The sequence below is a fragment of the Rhodnius prolixus genome, unplaced genomic scaffold (assembly GCF_049639745.1).
Source record: "Rhodnius prolixus isolate KJV_2025 unplaced genomic scaffold, Rpr scaffold_14, whole genome shotgun sequence".
In the NCBI taxonomy this organism is placed as follows: Eukaryota; Metazoa; Arthropoda; class Insecta; order Hemiptera; family Reduviidae; genus Rhodnius; species Rhodnius prolixus.
The window spans coordinates 2,247,317-2,267,591 of record NW_027411594.1 but is presented as its reverse complement, the minus strand read 5'-3'; the positions used below and the strand labels follow the sequence as shown (position 1 = coordinate 2,267,591).

At 36.2% G+C, this 20,275-nt stretch overlaps 1 protein-coding gene across 2 annotated transcripts in view; it reads right to left on the bottom strand.

The window, feature by feature from the left end:
• Positions 1 to 20,275, bottom strand: part of LOC141451641 (neurotrimin-like) — a 324,652-nt gene that overhangs the window by 59,196 nt on the left and 245,181 nt on the right. For both annotated transcript variants that reach the window (XM_074123100.1, XM_074123101.1), the window contains exon 4: positions 11,406 to 11,576. In XM_074123100.1, coding sequence (XP_073979201.1) covers positions 11,406 to 11,576 — 171 coding nt within the window. The remainder of the gene's footprint in view (positions 1 to 11,405; positions 11,577 to 20,275) is intronic.

Genomic DNA, 20,275 nt, shown 5'->3' with positions numbered 1-20,275 from the left:
TATATATATAAAAATTAAATTAAATGGACGGCCGTTATAACGTCATAGTGGAAAAAGCAAGATCCTGCTTGATTTAGGCAGCCTTGTATATGGAAACAGAGATAATCAGCCTTTACATACAATTTTGTATCCCCCACCTCACACTTACTCTTTCAGCCAGCAAGATCCCTCCTATATCCCTAAACTGAGTAAATTTCTTCTAACAAAATTACCACATTTATACAGGGAATTACTAGGGCTGTTTTATCAGCACAATATAACATATGAGTCTATCCTGGTTTACATTTACTGGAGCATAGATTTACATAGAGGGATCTGATTAAATATTATATATATATATATATATATATATCTACCATAGAGAAATATTATGTAAACTAGAAAATCTCATAAGCATATATTATAAGAGAAAATAGGTTAAAATAAAATATGTTTGCAAAATATTATTATCGCTGGTCTATCAATCCGTGGGTCTCTGGAAATGTGTCTGTCTGCAATTAGCTGGGATTGGGGACGGCTTTATAGGATTTAACTCCCCCCCCAATTTTGGTCAAAACTGGTTAGGATTTCGGCAATTTAATGGGTAAAATTTCTAGTTCTTCATAGACTGTCTTTTAAGCAGTACCATTTCTTGTAATTCAACTAACATTATTACTTTAATATCAATATTGTAAACATTTAATTAGTTTAATACCCACATTATGCTGTAAAATGGACTTCTTCAGCTTAACAAAGTACCTTAACCTCTTACACTGAACACCTCAACATTGTAAATAGAGCCTGTAGTTGGTGTGTTCAACTAAGTGTGGGTTTAGTGAATCACACAGGTGATTTTTTTTTTTTTTTTGTAGCATCACTATCACACCACTTAGGCTGGAAACATAGTGGAGCGGCGAGCAAAGCGGCGATGATAGCGAAGAGCAAAGCGAAGAAATCAAACACGAGTTAACATATGGGACCGCGCATAGTGGAGAGGAAAGCGAAGATAGAGCAACGCTATCTATAGAGAGAGTAGAGCAAAGCGTTATGACATGTTTGATTTCTTCGCTCTCATCGCGCTCAATTTTTAAAGGTTTATTGCTCATAGGTTATGGATATTGATACATTTATTGGTTTAGTTTGTTTAAAGAAACCTCTGTGGGGCCATAGTATTTGTGAAGCTACAATAGTTTTTAATAATTAATAGTTTAAATTAATTAACAATTAGTTGTTAATGGAGAATTCAGGTAGTTTTTGCTACATTTAATTTGGTTCTCAATCCCTTAATGCGAACTTTCATCTAAATACTAGGCAAAATTAAATTACATTTTCACGTCCTACTACTTCTGATCAGAACGAATTCCCCAATCCTTCTTCAGTAGCGTCGTACTACTCCAGTTTTTCAGATGAACAACATTAATTTACGACAAATCATGGAGTATTGAGTGATTTAATAAAGTTAAGATATTGACTAATTTCTTTTTATCTGCATATATTTCTATTTTCTAACCTTAAAGTAACTGCTAGGATTAATGGGGTTACACTGGGCTAGTATGTAATCAAATGTTGAAATAGATCAGTGGTTCCCAAAGTGGTCCCTACGGACCCCCAGGGGTCCCCGGTATCATTCAGGGGGTCCGTGGAAAATTAAAATTGATTTGGGGGTCCCTGAACAACGTCAGGGGGTCCGCGCATGGTTCAATATAAAATAATAAAACTGTGATCCATTTTTATTATTATGGAAATTAGAAACTAACAAGGTGACCAATTAAATTTAATCAAAACTGAAAGCGTTATATCTCCGATTGTTGCAAAACATTTTCTGTAAATACAAAACTTGGGAAGAGGAGAACGTTCTAAGTTTCCAAATCTTTCGAAATTGTAAAATAGAGATGAAGATTTGCTTACTCACTGTCAACACTTAGCTCTTCATGCAGACCTGAACCAAAGAGTACTCGTGGGGATTTGCGGTAGCTACTCACAAACATTGAGCTGGATATAAATACACTCATAACATCTCATCACGTTCATCCAAATTATTAATTTGTTTTAATTTTATTTTAAACAAAAGTTATAATTTCAATAAATACTTCTTCAACAAAATGTTTTTTTAAATTTGTAATTTTTATACTATGCATTTATGTAGCTTTTTCACTTGGGGGTCCATGGGCAAGTTTTGACTATAAAAAGGGGTCCATGGGCAAGTTTTGACTATAAAAAGGGGTCCATGAGTCAAAAAAGTTTGGGGACCACTGAAATAGATGATCTAAAATACGAATGAATCTTGCCAGGATGCTCCCGAAGTTGTTGGTACAAGTGATGGAATTTACCAAGTTCATGTCTAAATATGTTTGTACACTGCTGGAGAAAGGCGTCTAAACTCGTCACTATGTGCATGCGACTCTTTGCTCGCTGCTAGTCGCTCTCTTTGACGCTCCACTATGTTTCCAGCCTTATACATGAAGCACCATACAATAAACCTACAGCGTCTCAGTAGGCAACATTGAGGGTCTATTTGAGCTGTGTGTAATGGCTAAGTTTTTTGTCTAATATTTGTTTAAAGTTTCAAGATTATTAAATTACATAAATTGTAACGAGAAAAAGTCCATTTGAGTGATTTTTATTAACAATTTTTTCTTTCTTAAAGAGTTTATAAACTTTATATAAATAGAACATTGTACAAATACAATTTAAATAGCTGATAATTTGTTGTAATACTGGAATAGCATTAAAGGATAGGGTAGGAGATAATCTTGCGCGCTAACATAGGATTACCACGCGCGGGACTACAGACTTAACTTAGAAGTAGATTAGGCCGTATTTAGAGCTTTGTTAGTAGTGCTGGATACAGTGGAGTTTAGCCAAGGCTGTTGTAAACGAAAGGATAGGTACGGAGAGTAAGACAAGAAGGAAAAGGTAGTCTGGGTTGGGGAGGCTGCGGTCACAACCTGGATACTGGGAGCCGTCGGGTCGTCCCAACCGACTATCTAACCCAAACCTATTTAACCAAACCTCTAAGTTACCTTCTAGGAAGTGGAAGCTATGGTACGGTTAAGCACTGGGTCCCATCCAAGTCAACTAGTACAGTAATTTGTACACGAACTCTACTACTTACACCATCCTCTCCTTACCCAAGCCCATCCTGCCCATCTAATAACAACTGCAAACACCTTACCAGGTGACTTAGTCCATTGTTTAAGTGGCTAAACACATATCACCGCAACCTTTCCCTCATATATCAACTTCCCTCTACCACACAATATAATATACACCTTGAAACTTTCAAATCTGGTAAATTAGTTTTGTTCCAGAGAATACAGATTGGCCTTGTGTCTAAACGATTATTCTAGTAAAATATCCCGAGATTTTACTCCACTATGTTGACAAATCTTTCTTGTCAACAAGAATTTCACTAACTCCAGAAGCTCTTGCTCCCAAAAAAAAAAGGCAATTCTTCTTAAGAGAATAACCTTTAAACAAATGTCGAGGTCCTCTCCTCTTTGCGTAGATTGCAATGAGCAGGAGGATTTCAAACTTATAATAATGATATGTCCACATTAGAAAGGAAACGCATGTTTGACGACTTATACAGGTATTTAGATGCACCATTTCGCTACGAAGACATAATATTCTCCACCAACATCTATGTGCTTAAATCTGTAGCAGAGCTAGCAAAGAAATATGAATGTATTTAAAAGTTATAGCCGATTAGAATGAATGGAAGAAAATGATTAGAGAAGGATTGCGGTGATTTTAATTTCGGTTAAGCTATAAGGATGGCAGGAATATAGAGTACTGATCCATCCATTAGTTGTAAGTTTGTATGTAAATAGTTGTATATAGTAGAGGGATGAATGTGTGAAGCGAATGTATTTGTAGGTAAGAATGGAGAGTGAGTAATATTCTAGTGATAAGCACCTAGTCGATGCTGGCTGTATGGCGAAAGCCAATGCCAAAAAAAAAAGGCAAAAAAAAAATGTCGAGCTCCCCTACTTGGGCTGGATCCCACATCAATCCAAATTTGAATCACTATAAAATAAGTTGAATCAAATGATTTTTCCCGTACTTATGCCCGTGTTTCTCCGTACTTATGCATAAATCTATAGGCTTCTAAATCTTCTTCTTACACCTGCAGAAGATGTGTTAACATCCTGCAGCATTCCACAGAATCTTTGTTAGCTGTTCTTTTAGAAAAGAGTTCTCTTATCCTAGCTCCCGGTAAGCTGGCTCGTTAGAACTAGTCAAATTATTGAATGATGTTGTTAGAAAACCTCTAAGTGTCAGTGTGGATCTGTTTCTTAGATTTCGCAGCCAAAAGTGGTTAAATGGTAAAATGTGCTATCCTTCGCAGGACTAGCAGAAGGCAGGTCTCCTTTCTTTTTTTTTGAAGGGTTTAGGACGTTGCGTCTTTTTGGTTTCAAAATTCTAAAAATACTGATATCGCAAACTTAGATATAGAAGACAGTTTTTTCCTCTTCTCTGAGCCATCCATGTCTACGCCAAATTCAGTTGGAATCGACACTAGCTTTGTCAAGGTAAAGACCGTTTCAAGACAGTCAGTGGCTGCCTTGACCGCCAGGGCGTAGAAGGTTGGTCCTAAGAACTACCTATCCACCTTAAAATCTTTACAATGGAAGGCATGTACTTAAAATTAGGAGTCAGGTCTTTTTCACCTAGACAGTGACGCCCATCTTCAAAGCTTGACTCAAAGCCTTGAACGAGAGTTAGGGCATCCTAGACAAGAAACCTAGTACTAAAAACTGACCCTTAAACCACTGTTATAGAATTGAAAGAAAAATTCAACTACTTTAAGGACTAACTTCTTGCCAATATCTAAGATAAAATTTCAGAACCAAGTCTTCTAAGTCTTCCAAGAGACCTATTACATCGTAGCTAACGTGTTATCTTCACATCTAATTATGAATAAAAGTTTGTCAAGTAATCCAACTCGATTTAACAGCCAGTTGCATTCTTTTAAAAAAAACTGCAGATCTGAACGCAAGCAAGGAGCAATAACACGATCCTGTAAACAAAATGAAAGAAAAAAGACATCGCCATTATACGAAATAAAATTGTAATCTCCATTTGCAAAAATACAGCAGAACACTATACAGAAGAAACTATTGCCAAACAAGAGAGTAGCTTTAGTAATAATAGAAATGGAAGTGATAAAGCTGAGGAAAATAAAGGTGAAAGAACTTTCTATGGAGAAAGAGAAATGCGTAGGAACGATTATTAGCTGAAGTTCTACCAGCCAATCAGATAACAAGGTTTATACACCTTTAGTTTAGACCCTAAAGTTGTCTCGCAGAGTAACATGCAGATATATGAGGAGAAGGGAACTTCTCTAAATTATGCCCTTGTATGAAATTATACGTACAACAGTGTACCTTACAAGCCCTTATTTGTTGCACAACATAATCACAACGGCGGGTTCTCAAATTTTATAACCTTATTATTGCTAATTGTTAATTGAAATACTGTTTTACCTGATTATTATTATTATTTTAGTTCAGTAAACCAACCTGCCACCAACACATCAACTTTATTATAACATGCCAGCGATTATCGTATAGGAAATGGCTTTTTTCTTAATGCATATCGATGTATTAAGAAGGGTTGGTGAGGGTCGGAAGACTGTTGCTATTCTGAATTCAGTATTATGGAGTAAAAATATATTTAACAGCACCAAAAGAATAATTTATGATGCCCTAGTACAGAGTATAACGCTGTAATGGGTGCGTGACATGGTCAGTTAGGTCGCAAGATCAAGAAAAAACTGGTAGCTACCGAAATGGACTTGATGGCACAGATCTGCGAGAAAATTTCCCTGAAGAGATTATGAATGTCCAGAAGTTGGAAATATAGAAGTTATCTGTGAGAGGCTGCCCCAATTGGTTTTGGATTGGGAACTGGATTGGTAGAAGGAGGAGAGACTTACTTGGAAGTCTGTAGTCGATGAAGAGATGACCAGGCTATGAATTGACGGATTAGTGATGCTGTGGACAGGGTTTATAGGAGAGGAAGAATATTTGGCGAGGAAACCCTCAACTATGGGGAAATTTCGAACGGCCATAACAGGAAATCAGTTGTCCCCGCTCGTTTCCCAATGCAAGGAAGTCCTTCTAAGTGATATAGACTTCACTTCCCGCTATGATATTAATAAACTTGCGGAAAGAAGTCACATTCTGCTCGCATATTGATATCGTGTTTGCAATAAGACAATGTTCTATTTTACGCAGATAGACAGACAGAAAGCGCCGAAGAGAATTAGATAATAATTAAATTAAAACTTTGTAAAAAATAATTAAATATTAAATACAATAATCTGTAATATACGATGTTTTGTGGTAAATTTATATTAATTGCTCGATCCACGTGGATATATTGTAATACAAAATTTTATAGACGTCCATGTAACACTGATGAAATAACAAATGTGTTTTATGTAATTCATTCAATTTGTTTCTTATAAAGGCGATACCTCTTGTACTTCTCCCACCCGTTTATGAAGTATTTTGTTTTCACCTCATCTTCAAGAAACTATTTTTCCCGGATTTTGGGACTTGGATTTCCAGCTGAAACTGAAATTTCCATAGCTAGCTTCCTTTTAGCATCTGTAAAGGAAGTATAGATAATATATAAACGGAATTATAGCGATTAGACGCTCCTAATTAAGGGCTGGTGCCACAAAACATAGGACCTACATGTAATTAGATATGCTATCTGGAGGATGAAGCTTAGATAGAAAATGGTAAAGCATAGTTATATGTACATCCGGGGGTCTACTAATCTTATAAACATACAAACTTCCCTTTGATAGAGAGCACCCTTAAGGTTCGCCAAACAGGAAGAGGTATACGTAGTCCTCTCTATAGGACATTCCTCTTTCTCCTTCAAACCATTAGTGTTTTTGGAGCTAATGGGGTTCTCTCTGTAATCCCTTCACACTGTACACAGACTATATAAAGGATATCCTGTGTGGAATCTACCTGTCTTAACTGGTCTATGCCCCTTGCTAAGGTCACTGTGAGTGTGTTAAACCTTGTCCTACTGGTAACAAACAGTAAATTTAGAAAGACTGTAAATTGTCCTGTGTAAATGATCCTAAACTGGATGCTGTTTAAAGCGCGCTTTAATTTCCTACATTATGGTTTCAGGCTCTGATTATTTATTTTGTCTGGAGCTTATAGTTTACTAACCTTTTTATCACGGGGTTGTTAGTTTTTCACCCTTCGATCGATTTTGGGCATTGATCGTCCACTTCGATAGTTCAACAGATCCAAGAAGAAGATTCATTCCATTTTAAGAGAAGTCTTTTCAAGAAAGTTTGATTTCTTTTAACCTTTATTCTCTTAATAAATCGCTTATTATACAAGACATTGGAACGTGTGAAAAAGGAAATGGACCAAAGAGTTAAAACTATATTGAACTATTTATAGATCAGGCGCCAGGCGGAGTTGGCGAAGAGTAACATCGGCCTAATGTCCACTTCTACTGTTAGGAGTTTGTTCTGTAGAATCTTCTTCGAGTCTCGTGAGAGTAAAGCGAAAAGTAGACTGGATTGTGACGTGGAGTTGCCGGGTTCGAATATCCAGTTGTAGGCCCTTAGATTTTCTATTCCTAGTTACTTCTTACAGCTAACTGTACGTCCAGTTATGGACAGTGTTATCTATAACCAGAAAGCACTGTCTGAAGACCGGAAATGCAGTAAAAGAAGCTCGTGGCGCCAACAATCTCAGTTGTTCCTGCACCTTAAATAATAAAAGTGTTCATTATGCTAATAATATTTCTATAAAAAAAAATGCAGCATTGCATCCCTCTAAAATGCAGCATTAGGAGGTTAAATTTGTTCCTAAATTTTGGAATTTGAAATAGTGTTGTCCTGGAGAATCATATGGGAGTTCCCCAATTTTATTCAGTGACCTATAAAATATATTAGGGTACTAAATCTTCTAATGATGACATCATTCTTGGAAAATATATGATGAAAAAGCAAAAATATCAGAGCTATGTGCTTTTCTTTTGCTAACAAGTTTTGTATAAAATATTATACGAATACATTTTTTTTTATCATAATAAGCGATAAATGTCGTACTCGGCATTCTCTCTTCGTACTCGGTTAATTTCATCTTTCCCGCCATCGTCTTTTCCCGCGCTTCTTGTTCATCCGAAGCTTCGCATCTACAACCTTCGTTGTGTTAAGCTCACTTATTTCCAGCTTACAAGACAGTGAGTGCATCTCATCTGCTGGCGAAAAATAAGGAGCAACAACCGTCTTCCTGAATACTTTAAATATATTCATCTATTCTTCTTCAACAGTCTTTTCTTTGTCTTCAGCTTTTAGGGTTGGTTCCATCGGTATACTTATTTTCATCCTGTTTTTGGCCCTGACCCTTCCGACCTTGACCCCACTTTGTGTCCAACCTTGACGAGGTGGTGGGGCTTACGCACTAAGGACACTAGAGACTAACACTCTCTAAAAATTCCCGCGTCTCCCGCATCTGGATGTAAACGCCTTAGCGCGTTTACAAACGCACTTACCTTAAAATAAAATACAAAAAAAATTATTATTATTATTATTTTGTTTTTGTTTTGAACAGATCAGCTGCTCTGATATTTTTTAGAATGTCCAATAACATGATATAAATAAAACTGTCAATATCTCGTTTTCCTTCAACGATGAGCATTAATGGCGATAATACTAGACAAACAAAGATCTTTGTTTAATGAAGGTTTAACGTTTTTACTGCTACTAGTATTATTTCAGCTCAGCGAGTTGAGCGTGTTGCTATTTATAGCGTTCAAATATTCATACCAACGTGATGACCAGGGCGCACCCTCTATGCTCTTGCATTTGTAATCTTTGTTCAAATGTATCGCACGTGTTAAATTATCACTTATGACACGTTTTAGATTGGGTGACCTCTTTTGCTTACACACAGAAAACAATGTGAGCTCAATCTCTCTATCTTTACTTTTTAGTGTTTTTTTTTATTGTTGAATTTTTTAGTCTACGTAGTAACCGGAAATACACAATTTGAGGACGTCATTGAGGTTGAACAAAGTTCAGATTTAATATTTAACTTTGGTACATACCTTGAGATCTGACAATAAGTTTTGTTAATACATATAATAAAAATATTTACATGAACAGATTCCAATATATATTCATTTAATGATGATAAAAAATGATATAATCAAATTAATATACATTGCAATATTTTTTAGTAAAATTTGTTTCAGAGCCCTGAAGATGAACTTGGTCCATAGTTCGAGAGCTTATCTTTAAAGCAGATATCAAAGTTATGGCTAAAATTGGTGATAATCTATCTTCCCCTTAGTTTAAAGAATCAGTCACTAAGCTCTAAGGATGAGCAGTTCTTATTTTGTTCATTTTTAAAACCCAAGATTTCGTATCCACTTATTTGCACAGGTAGCAGCAATTCCCGCCGAATTTTGTTTCTGCGCTGCCAAATTCGATCTTTCTCGGCTGGCCAACTCCCAAATTTATGATATTTGATCATTATGATGACAATGGTACTCACTTCCATCGACGTCCACAATTTTTCTTGGGAATTGCGGGCTTTTAGAACTTGACAAATTGTAGATGTTAATTAAGGTTTTTCTTTGTGATAAATCACCATCCTTTTCAGTTATCTGGAATAGGGTAGCGTTTCTTGGGAAGCGGAGTCCCAGTGCCCTCTTGTGATCGCCCAGTTCGTTGTTGGATGTTTAGAAAGTTAAGTATCATCTTGCTTGCATAGCTTTTATTTGGCAAATGGTTAGATTTAGATAATGGTTGTTAGATTCGTGCGGTATCTCCGCGTAGAATCCAATACGCTTACCACTGAGATTATCCCCCAATAACGGATAATAAAAAAATAAAATATAGTAAATACAATAAAATCATTTTTAATTCGGCTAGATATATTTAACCTGACATTTGGCTTACCTTTAATTATATCACCTCTGCCTCTTTTTATCAAAATTGGGTCACCATCTTCACGTGGACATGGAATGTTCATCGTCTTCAACTTCTTTGGACATCTCACGCTATCGACACTTTCAGCTAAAATGGCTTCAGACATTGCACCATCAGTCTCTTAATCGGTTTATTTTTTTTCTTAGGCTTTTCAAGCTGTTGGGTCTTCTTAGGCGCAAGTTTTTTTTCTTCTTATAGCTATTTTTTTAACTGTTAAGATGTGGTACTTTTTTTCTGCCACCCGATTTAATTAATGGGCGAATATCTTCTTGAGTATCTTGATGTTGATAAAATGGGTACATAAATTTAAAATGGGTATCTATTTTGGAACCATTATCACTTGGAACTGAGATGTCAGTAGAGTAGATTCTTCGATTTCATCAAGCTGGACAGCCTTTGGTGATCGGTGATGAATAATGGTTGAAAATCACTTGTCAGTAAATATTGGTTGGATAAGCTATATGTAAACCACTCAAGTGAAGTATACCCCTCTCTTGAAATCCTAAGGTGGATATTATTTGAGGTCATAGTTGACGAGTAAAGTGTTTCTAACGTGCCAACTTGACCTGACTACCAAAAGTACTTTCTTAACATAGCCTCCACACTCTTGCAAAATGCCCAATAAAAAGCTATTCAAGACATTAATGCATTTACGGTTGAATTAATGAATTAATACTGGGCAAGGCAAGTGCAGTGTGGGACGGAAAGAAATAAGTTACGGCCAATTCTCTACATCAGACTAATTAGTCTGCCTCTGACGATGGAAGAAAGACCGATACCGGTCAGGGTTACAATAAACATAGGAGCTACAACGATACACATGTGCATTTATATTTAAACTTGCACCTGTTTTCGAAGTTTTGAATTTTATTACCTCTTATTTTCCGTTTTTCAATATTTTCCATTTAGATTTGGTTTTATTGATTGTGATGGTTTACTTTTAAATTTCATTTATTTTTTGTTAAGCTAAATAAAAAATAAAGAATACATGAGAATAGGAATTATTTTTCATATATGATTGTTGCTATTATTATTGTAATTTCTTTATATCGTCTATATTCAGCTGATGGATATTTCCGAGCCGCAAATACTTAGCATCAACTTTTTTTAGTAGTTTTTTTAAAATAAAGTATTATTATTTAATTTAAGGCAGTCAACATCCGAGGTCATAGGCGCTCTTAGCTTTTTCCAGTGAACTACCGGTCTCCGGACAGTGTTCTCTCGTTACAGACTGGAATTTCTATCGCCGCACAGCTAGCTTTAAGAAGAGAAAATCTGGAGGCGAGTAGTTAGATTCGTGCGGTATCTTCGCGTAGAATCCAATACGCTTACCACTGAGATTATCCCCCAATAACGGATAATAAAAAAAATAAAATATAGTAAATACAATAAAATCATTTTTAATTCAGCTAGATTGTATTTAACCTGACATTTGACTTACCTTTAATTATATCACCTCTGCCTCTTTTTATCAAAATTGGGTCACCATCTTCACGTCGCCAGGTAATCCTTGGCTCAGGATGGCCGGCAGCTTTACAAACTAGAGTAGCGTTTTCACCTTCTTGTATACTGACATCGGTCGATGTTTCATCGTACAAAATGTCCGGAGGAACTGCAACAAATATAAGTAACATGCAATTACTAATATTTCATTTACTAAGGTTCATTTGTCTGCAATTATTTCCGAGTACCAAGGGCGATAATACCAGTAAAAATAATCATGAAATTCTTCATCTTCCACTGTACCACCTCTTCAGTTAATACTTTTGACATTCCTACTCACTGAAGAGAGATCTCACCAAAAACCTTCCGTAGATCGATGAATACCAGATGCAATAAAAAAAAAGTAAAGTAATCACCTATTTTTTCAGGCAAGCTATACGTCCAACTACCAATTAGGTGTCGTAGACGGAGGCGACTAACAAACACACTTTACTATAAATTTCTATTATAAACCATTAAATAAAATCCAAGGCCTAAAGACCGGGAATCGAACCTACTAAACCAACAATACATCTTAGCATTGCGGGTCTAGTCTATAACTACCACTGTAAATTTCTATTATTTACCATTAAATAAAATACAAGACCTATACCGGGAATCGAACTTACTAAACCAACAATACATCTTAGCATTGCGGGTCTAGCCTATAACCACCTAACATCCTTTACTATTTTCTATTATTAACCATTAAATAAAATCCAAGGCCTAAAGACCGGGGGAATCGAACCTACTAAACCAGCAATACATCTTAGCATTGCGGGTCTAGTCTATAACTACCTAACATACATTACTGTAAATTTCTATTATTTACCATTAAATAAAATACAAGACCTATACCGGGAATCGAACTTACTAAACCAACAATACATCTTAGCATTGCGGGTCTAGTCTATAACCACCTAACATCCTTTACTATTTTCTATTATTAACCATTAAATAAAATCCAAGGCCTAAAGACCGGGGGAATCGAACCTACTAAACCAGCAATACATCTTAGCATTGCGGGTCTAGTCTATAACTACCTAACATACATTACTGTAAATTTCTATTATTTACCATTAAATAAAATACAAGACCTATACCGGGAATCGAACTTACTAAACCAACAATACATCTTAGCATTGCGGGTCTAGTCTATAACCACCTAACATCCTTTACTATTTTCTATTATTTTCTATTATTAACCATTAAATAAAATCCAAGGCCTAAAGACCGGGGGAATCGAACCTACTAAACCAGCAATACATCTTAGCATTGCGGGTCTAGTCTATAAGCAAAAAATAGGAGGTAAAATGTATCCAAGTGATAAGGAATGGGGCTACCTAACATACTTTACTGTAAATTTCTATTATTAAGCATTAAATAAAATCCAAAGCCTAAAGACCGGCAATCGAACCCACTAAACCAACAATACATCTTAGCATTGAGGGTCTATCCTATAACCACCTAACATACTTTACTATAAATTTCTATTATTAACCATTAAATAAAATCCAAGGCCTAAAGACAAGGAATCGAACCCACTAAACCAACAATACATCTTAGCATTGCGGGTCTAGCCTATAACCACCTAACATCCTTTACTATTTTCTATTATTAACCATTAAATAAAATCCAAGGCCTAAAGACAAGGAATCGAACCCAGTACCACAATACCAGATGCAATAAAGGCCTCACTTTTATTAATTGTTTTTAAAAAAAAAAACGAATGATATGAACGCTTCGTGAAGTTATACAAATTATCTACCATGTCTACTTCAAGTTGTTAAAAAAGGTTTTAATGATATTTCTAAAGATAGAGGAATCTAAAAACTTACTATGCTACAATTTGTTGAAAGAAATACTCCGTCAAAGCTGTGGAATAAGAGGAAGTACGTGTTCCAAACATTCACAAACGTCGTGACTAACGAAAATACTTCTGAATGAAAGAGAAGACGCCACGGAAGACCAAGGAAGAAATGGATGTATATCGTTATAAAAATGATGGCCTAAAGTGTACCAGAGGGAAACTGTCGTGTCCTAAATCCTTTATCCTTGCAACGAGATGCATTAAATGATGTTAAAACCGAAATTAACAAAGGAAGCACATTAAAAGATACTCCGTGAATATTCCGTGGCAATTAATGTTTGAAAAATAATTCTTTTCTAGAAGAATCGAAACTAATATTAACACAAAACTGTAACTCTCATTAACTAGTAACGCACAGAAATGAAGATAAAGCAAATAAAGTTGAACTATGAAAACCTAGATAAATGTACCATTTTTTTTTTTTTTATTTCTTTAGTTTTTTCCTAATTAGACCATCAGTCAATGTTCAGTTGTTAGTGAAAAATAAGCTAGCATGGTGGTGAATTGGATTCTGTAAATGATGAAGAACTTTAAAGCAGCTCAAGGGCTACAGAAGGAAATCTGTGTTTGAGTGAGAGGGAGAGGGGGAGAGATTTTCCTCACGAGCTTTTCCTCAGTTTCCTCTTTCTACCGCCCGCATATTCACAGCGCTTATTAAAATATACATTTCAAATTTGGAAAGCTGTTTGGGTTGATAAGATTTTTCAATTTAAAAAACAAATCTATTAAGGAAATATTTTCTTATTAAAGTTACTGCGTATACCTCTTTGTGTAGTTTCCATTTGGGAGAGAAAATTTCAATTGTGAGAAGGAAAAAGAACCAGGCAATTTATGTGCGATAAGATTCCTTTGAAAGATTCTAAAAAAATAGTTAATTAATTCCGGAAAATTATTTTAAATAACTGGTATGAAACAGAACATGAAAGTAAACAGAGAAAAACATCTGTAGCATAACCTACTTTTCTTAAATCACTACAATTATCTATCCATCCATGGCGGAACAGTCCTAAAGGACCAGCGAGCCTCGTCCCCAAGGTTCTGCCAGACATCCTTGTCTTTGGCCTTCATTCTCACATCGCTTAACACCCATTGAGGTGAGGTCATCTTGGAGATGGTCCAGCGAACCCAAGTGAGGCCAACCTCTCCGGTGAGCTCCACCGGAAATCGCTATACTTAAATCTTGACGAGCTAATGCTACCACTTTTCATGAACACTAGATTTTCCTAGCCCCAGCTGGGTAAATCCAAAATAGGTATAAAAGAATATTTCTCAAATAATGCATTTCATTTGCAGGCGCCACGGTTAGCCGAGCGGTTAGAGGCGAGACCTGTAAAGCTGATATGTAGTGTGGTACTGGGTTCGATTCCCGGTCTTAGGCCTTGGATTTTATTTAATGGCTAATAAAAGAAATTGACAGTAAAGTATATTTGCTAGTCGCCTCCGTCCACGACACCTAATTGGTAGCTGGACGTTAAGCCCGCCTGAAAAAATAGGCAATAACTTTACTTTAATGCATTTCATTTGCGCCTATTTTATTAGGCAGACTTTTCTACGAACTACCAAATTAGGTGTCGAGGATTGAAACGACTAGTAAATATACTTTAAAGCAGGGTTGTCAAACGGGCGGCTCTCGAGGTTAATTTTTTGTGGCCCCCACTTTGTTCTGAAATAGAAAGAATTGTTATGAAGAAAATAGCGCTCAGGGGAGCCGGGGCATTGCCGTACCCAACAATTCCCTCCCTCGTTAACCCCTTAGCTACTAAAGACGAGCTTACAGGTGGCCCAGTGCCTTACCTCGAAGCCTACGGACATGTATAAACACGCTGACTCAGTTCCGGCTACGTTAGGAAGCGATATGTCTGCCACTCTAAGTGGAATTCCAGAATGATTCGGGTTTTAAAAGACAAAAAAGACGTAGGCATTCCCAAAATATATACTTAAGTTCTCAGGTCTTTGACTCCAGATATAGCAAAACTTGTACGAGGGAAATCGCTGGCCAAGTTTCGAGGTAAAAAGGAATAATTTTCGTTTTATAAATACAATTATATAGTGTTTTAATTATTCTATCCATATTCTTGAATCCTCCACTTCAGAATATAAATTTAAAAAAATTTGTAAATGCGATGTGGCCCGCGTGAATGTTGCCTATAGCAACAATTGGCCCCCTGTTTAAATTGAGTTTGGTCGCCTCTGCTTTAAAGTTTTAAGGGGTGCGAAGCCACTAAACCAGCAATACATCTTAGCTTTGCGGGTCTAGCCTATATCCGCTCGGCTGTTTACAGTATTGTTTTTGAGAGAATGGCATCAGTTGGTAAAAAGAGAAATGCAGTATTTGAGAAAATTGATTCTTATTGCTAGTAAAGGAGATAACCCTGCGGACCTAACCAGATTTTCCGCGTATTTTACGCGGTTAACAGTCAGTTTAAGAAGTCGCACGTTTAACATGACTAAGTTCATTTTTTTCACGAAACTACAAACTCTTGTATTTGTTTCATTTATTTAGTACAGGAAAAAACTAGTTCTAGTTTAGTTTATCAAAGTGAAATGAAAGTTAAGTTTTGGTAATGTAGAGAAAGATAGAGAGAGTTTGAGCAGACGTCAATAAATTTGAAATCTCCATTAACGAAGATTTATAGCTGTAAAAACGGAAGTGCGTAGGGAATATGTCGACCTTACAGCCCAGAGTAGGGTATGAATAATATTTACGATGTCATCCCATCAAACATGCAGAGTCTATAGTTCCCAATGGTAAAGTCACCTGCGCATTCACATTCCTTCACATCGTACTACTGCCACAGTTTCTGTAGACGGACGTACGTATTCCCATAGCGGAAGACTCGAATAATTTGTAGCTAGAAGCTAGACTAGTGTTTAATAGTAATAAATTTTTATTATAGAATATTAAATTTTACATTAATCTATTAGAATGTATTTTTATTATTATTATTCGAAGGGAAAATTTCATCCTAGGGATTTGGGTCACAGTTTAGATTCTTGTAGGGCGGCCTTAAAGGCCTACGCCACCGCGACCCCTTTGGATCTATTGTGGCTCCCCCTCTCTAGAGCTCACTCTCCAGTCCTGTCCTTTTAGTCAGACTCTTTAATCTGGAGAGCGGCTCCTGAGTAAAGCTCTCAAGTCTTGGTTTTCCTCCCCCGAAAAGTAACATCCTTAGCTAGACAAGCCCCTCACACTGACCACAACACGTGCAGTGCCGTTTCCACCTTCTCCGTCTGACAGAACCAACACGATGAACAAATTTGTTTTATGTTTTTTAAAACCCATCTGGGCGTATGGAATAGAGCTGTGGGGTTCCAATCAAACGCTCCAATCTCCAAAGGATTCAATCTCTACAATCAAAAATACTTCAAACTATTGTACACGCTCCTTTTTATGTCTTCAACCTGACTATACACACTGACCTTAACATTCCTTTTGTCACACAAGTTGCTCCACTTCAACCTGCAATCTCATATAAATCCTCTAGCTAAAAATCTTTCTTCTAGAACTCTTCCTAATAACCCGGACAAGACGCCTTAAGAGACAGTGGCCTCGAGTTCTCCTCTCAAGTGAAAAGAGTGACTAATAGCCTAATATTTGGGAGTGTACCACTGGGTAGCTTCTCCACTCGTATACTTCTGTTATTTAATGTTACTCAGTTAACACTGTTACTTATAGCGCTAACGCGCTGATTGTAGCATAAATAAATGCAAAAAAAAATGTTGTTTAATTATTTAAGGCACGCAATCATCTGAACTTATTGGCGCTCGGAGCCTTTTTCCAGTGCACTTTTGGCCTCTTCTCTCGTTACAGACAGCACTGTCTATCACCAAGCTGTTTGAAGCTCCTAGGAAGAGAAAATCTAAAAGTCAGCAGCTGTATTCGAACCCGTTATCTCCGCGTGGGGATCCAATATGCTAACCGCATAAAACAATATTCTACAAATTATAATTGTTAATAAGAATAAGCCCTGGATCTAATCCCTACGTCGATTGTTTGGCAAGAAAAGAAATACGAAATAATTGAAAATGTGGTTAGGTTGGCAGTGCTGAATATTATATTGGATTGTATCCGATTTTAACACGCATGTTGTTTGAATTCCTGACCGGTTTCGGATAAAATTACGGATAAATAAATTTCTCTCTAAAATTTACACAAAAAGGAAAGCCTGACTATTTCGGAGTTGAATTTCTAGAAAGTCCGCTAAATTAACTTTCTATTCTGAATATCGTAAATCACCTAAAAGAAAATTAAAAGAAAAAGAAAGAAAATCTCCAAGGATTTTAGGAAAAGAAGTGATTGATTACATAAAATATTACAAAGCCTTTTTTTTTTTCTTTTATTTAAAGCCATGTATTTTCTTTTGTAGGTAAGATGGTTGATTTAGCTCCTGTGAAGGCCAGGAGCTCTTGCTACTTCATCTCCACATTGAATCAAACATTGATGCAATGAATAATTTATACAGAAGATAAGAGAATAGACGGTGAATAAGCTTTTGGGTTTATTTTGAAAATTTAAGCACATAAACATAGTTAAGTTGTAATATGCTTTTTGCTAAAGTTGGGTTTTGTGCTCTTAGTAGAACCCACAACCAGCTCTCTTATTCAAACACTCGCACATATAGAAATCGTCTATTTTATTCATTATTTCAAAATAGAAACTTATATTACGTTGCAGTAAGGCGGAAGAGGATGTAGAGCTTATTATAGGATGTTTTGAAGGTAAGCAGGTGTCTGAGGCTTTCCTTAATATTAAATTGCAATTAGATTTTTCTTTTTTTTCTTCTTCTACGCAAGAGTGTGGAGGGGTTATTGAAGGAAATGAAGGAAGAAATATATGCCAAAGAGATGGAAGCTGGCGGATGTTGTGGAAGTCTAAAGTTGAAGGCTACCTAGATAAGATGGTGTTTATATTTTCTTTTCCCTTGAATAGCGGAAGTAGTAGAGAGTGCAGGAAGTGGTTATCTCCACACCTCTCAAGACCGCTACACTCGTGTGTTTCGTCAACAGGCTTCAAGTTCCTGTGTGCTACCAAGTAACCGCCCAAACAAACATCTTACCAACTTCCTTTTTTTATTCTACTCTCTGCTCTCCCCCATACCCCCTTTTCGTTGCTCGTGCTTTACACAAATACATATATATATATATATTTTATATACTTCCTGTCTCTTCAGATACTAGCATAAAGATGGTGTGAATAGGTAGGAGCAAAAAGGGCTTCTCATCATATACGTATATAAGACCAGCAACTGCGAAAACCAACCCTATTTTCGCGTCTATTTTGCCCTTCAATCTTAGAGCAAACTACCTTTCTGCATCTATCTATATAGTCACCTTTGGATTAAAAGAGCGCGAGAGTAGGAGATTCGACACTAAGAATGTTATGTTTTGCAAGAATTAACCCCTGGTGGCCGCTTTTCATGTCCCTGTTTACTCACCTGGAAGATTTTCTTTCTTCCTGCTTCCTTCTTTTTTTTGAATCACCAATGTGTGCAAAACACTGATAAGAAATATTCTCACAGAAATATGTGTCAGTAAACAGAGAGTAAAGAGTCTCTACTGTTAAGAAGAATAAAGTCAACTCATATAACATTGAGAAAGAAAAGAGAAACAATTTTCTTGAGGAGGACATCTTTTCCTGTGTGGAGACAAAAAAGAAAGTAGCTCTCTTTGCAAATCTAAGACTCCTTGTTTTGCTTTAAATAAATGAAAGGGCATTTTTTCCACAATTTTCTTTATTTCACCTTATTACTACTGACTTGGAAGAAAATTTTAACTGGTATTGACATGTTTGGTACTTTTTAAATTAGTTTTTTTTCCCCCTTTTTCATGAATAAAACATTCACTTAATAGTGTAAACATTTTCCAGCTTTACATGTGCCTTGAATTTTCTATATAATCTTTGGTCGATTATATTTTATGAGTTCAAAACAATGCTTAGCGCTGTTGATTTGGCTAAAAAAGATTAATGTTTCGAGCACCAATAATGCTAAATTAAAGTTCTGTGCAAAGTTGGTTTCGAGAAATTTTTAAGTTTTCTATAAAAGCTTACAATTATTTTTTTTTGTTTTGAAAATATGGTTAGATCCGCTGCGCTGGGAAATCTTTATCCGACAAACATAACATTTAAGGGAGCCCCTGCAGATCTTAGGAGGTCGAAGTGGATATGACTTCATTAAACCACTTCCTTTAATCCACAAATTGTACTTCCTGTCTCTCTCTCTCTCTCTCTCTCTCTCTTCATATATCGCCAAAATAACAAAAAAAAAAACTGTGGCTGTGTCATGGACCCGGCCGTGTGTTGTACGTGAATACGTTTACGTAACGGGTTATATTTTTTATATAAAATATTTTTATTTATGTATTTAGGATGAAATCAAGGAAACAAATTATTACTGTGTTACAATATAACTTTATTAATTATGTTAACAAACGTCTTAGTGAAACGTGCATTAGCTGCTCCCCAATGTGTCTTCATAATCGACTATCGAACACAATCTATGCCTATACAGTCCGTTGTCGATGTAGAAGCGATTTCATCATCCACTTACATAATTTCAACCGCCCCAGCTGCAGATGTACGAGTCATATGGTGTTTTATTATTACCATTCGATTGTTCTTGAGAAGCCCTTTCCAACTGTACACGATCTCTGTATTTGGTATTTGGTTTCTGGACGCGTATAGGCCGACATTATATATTTTAGATAATATTTTTTTATTCTAACATCTTATTATATTCACTGTCACTATTCTACACTAAAGTTTTATATACAATCGATAGATTGTGACGATAGCTGACGATTAAAAAACTTAAACGAACATCGTAGCTTCCCCGAGTGAAAAGTTATACTAATTGAAAAATCTCGATACGCAGCAAAATGATCTCAAAATGGCGGCGCTTCCCCCTCTACCGCACGCGATGCGTCACCATCCTCGCTTATCGTAATGAATTCTTTGATCC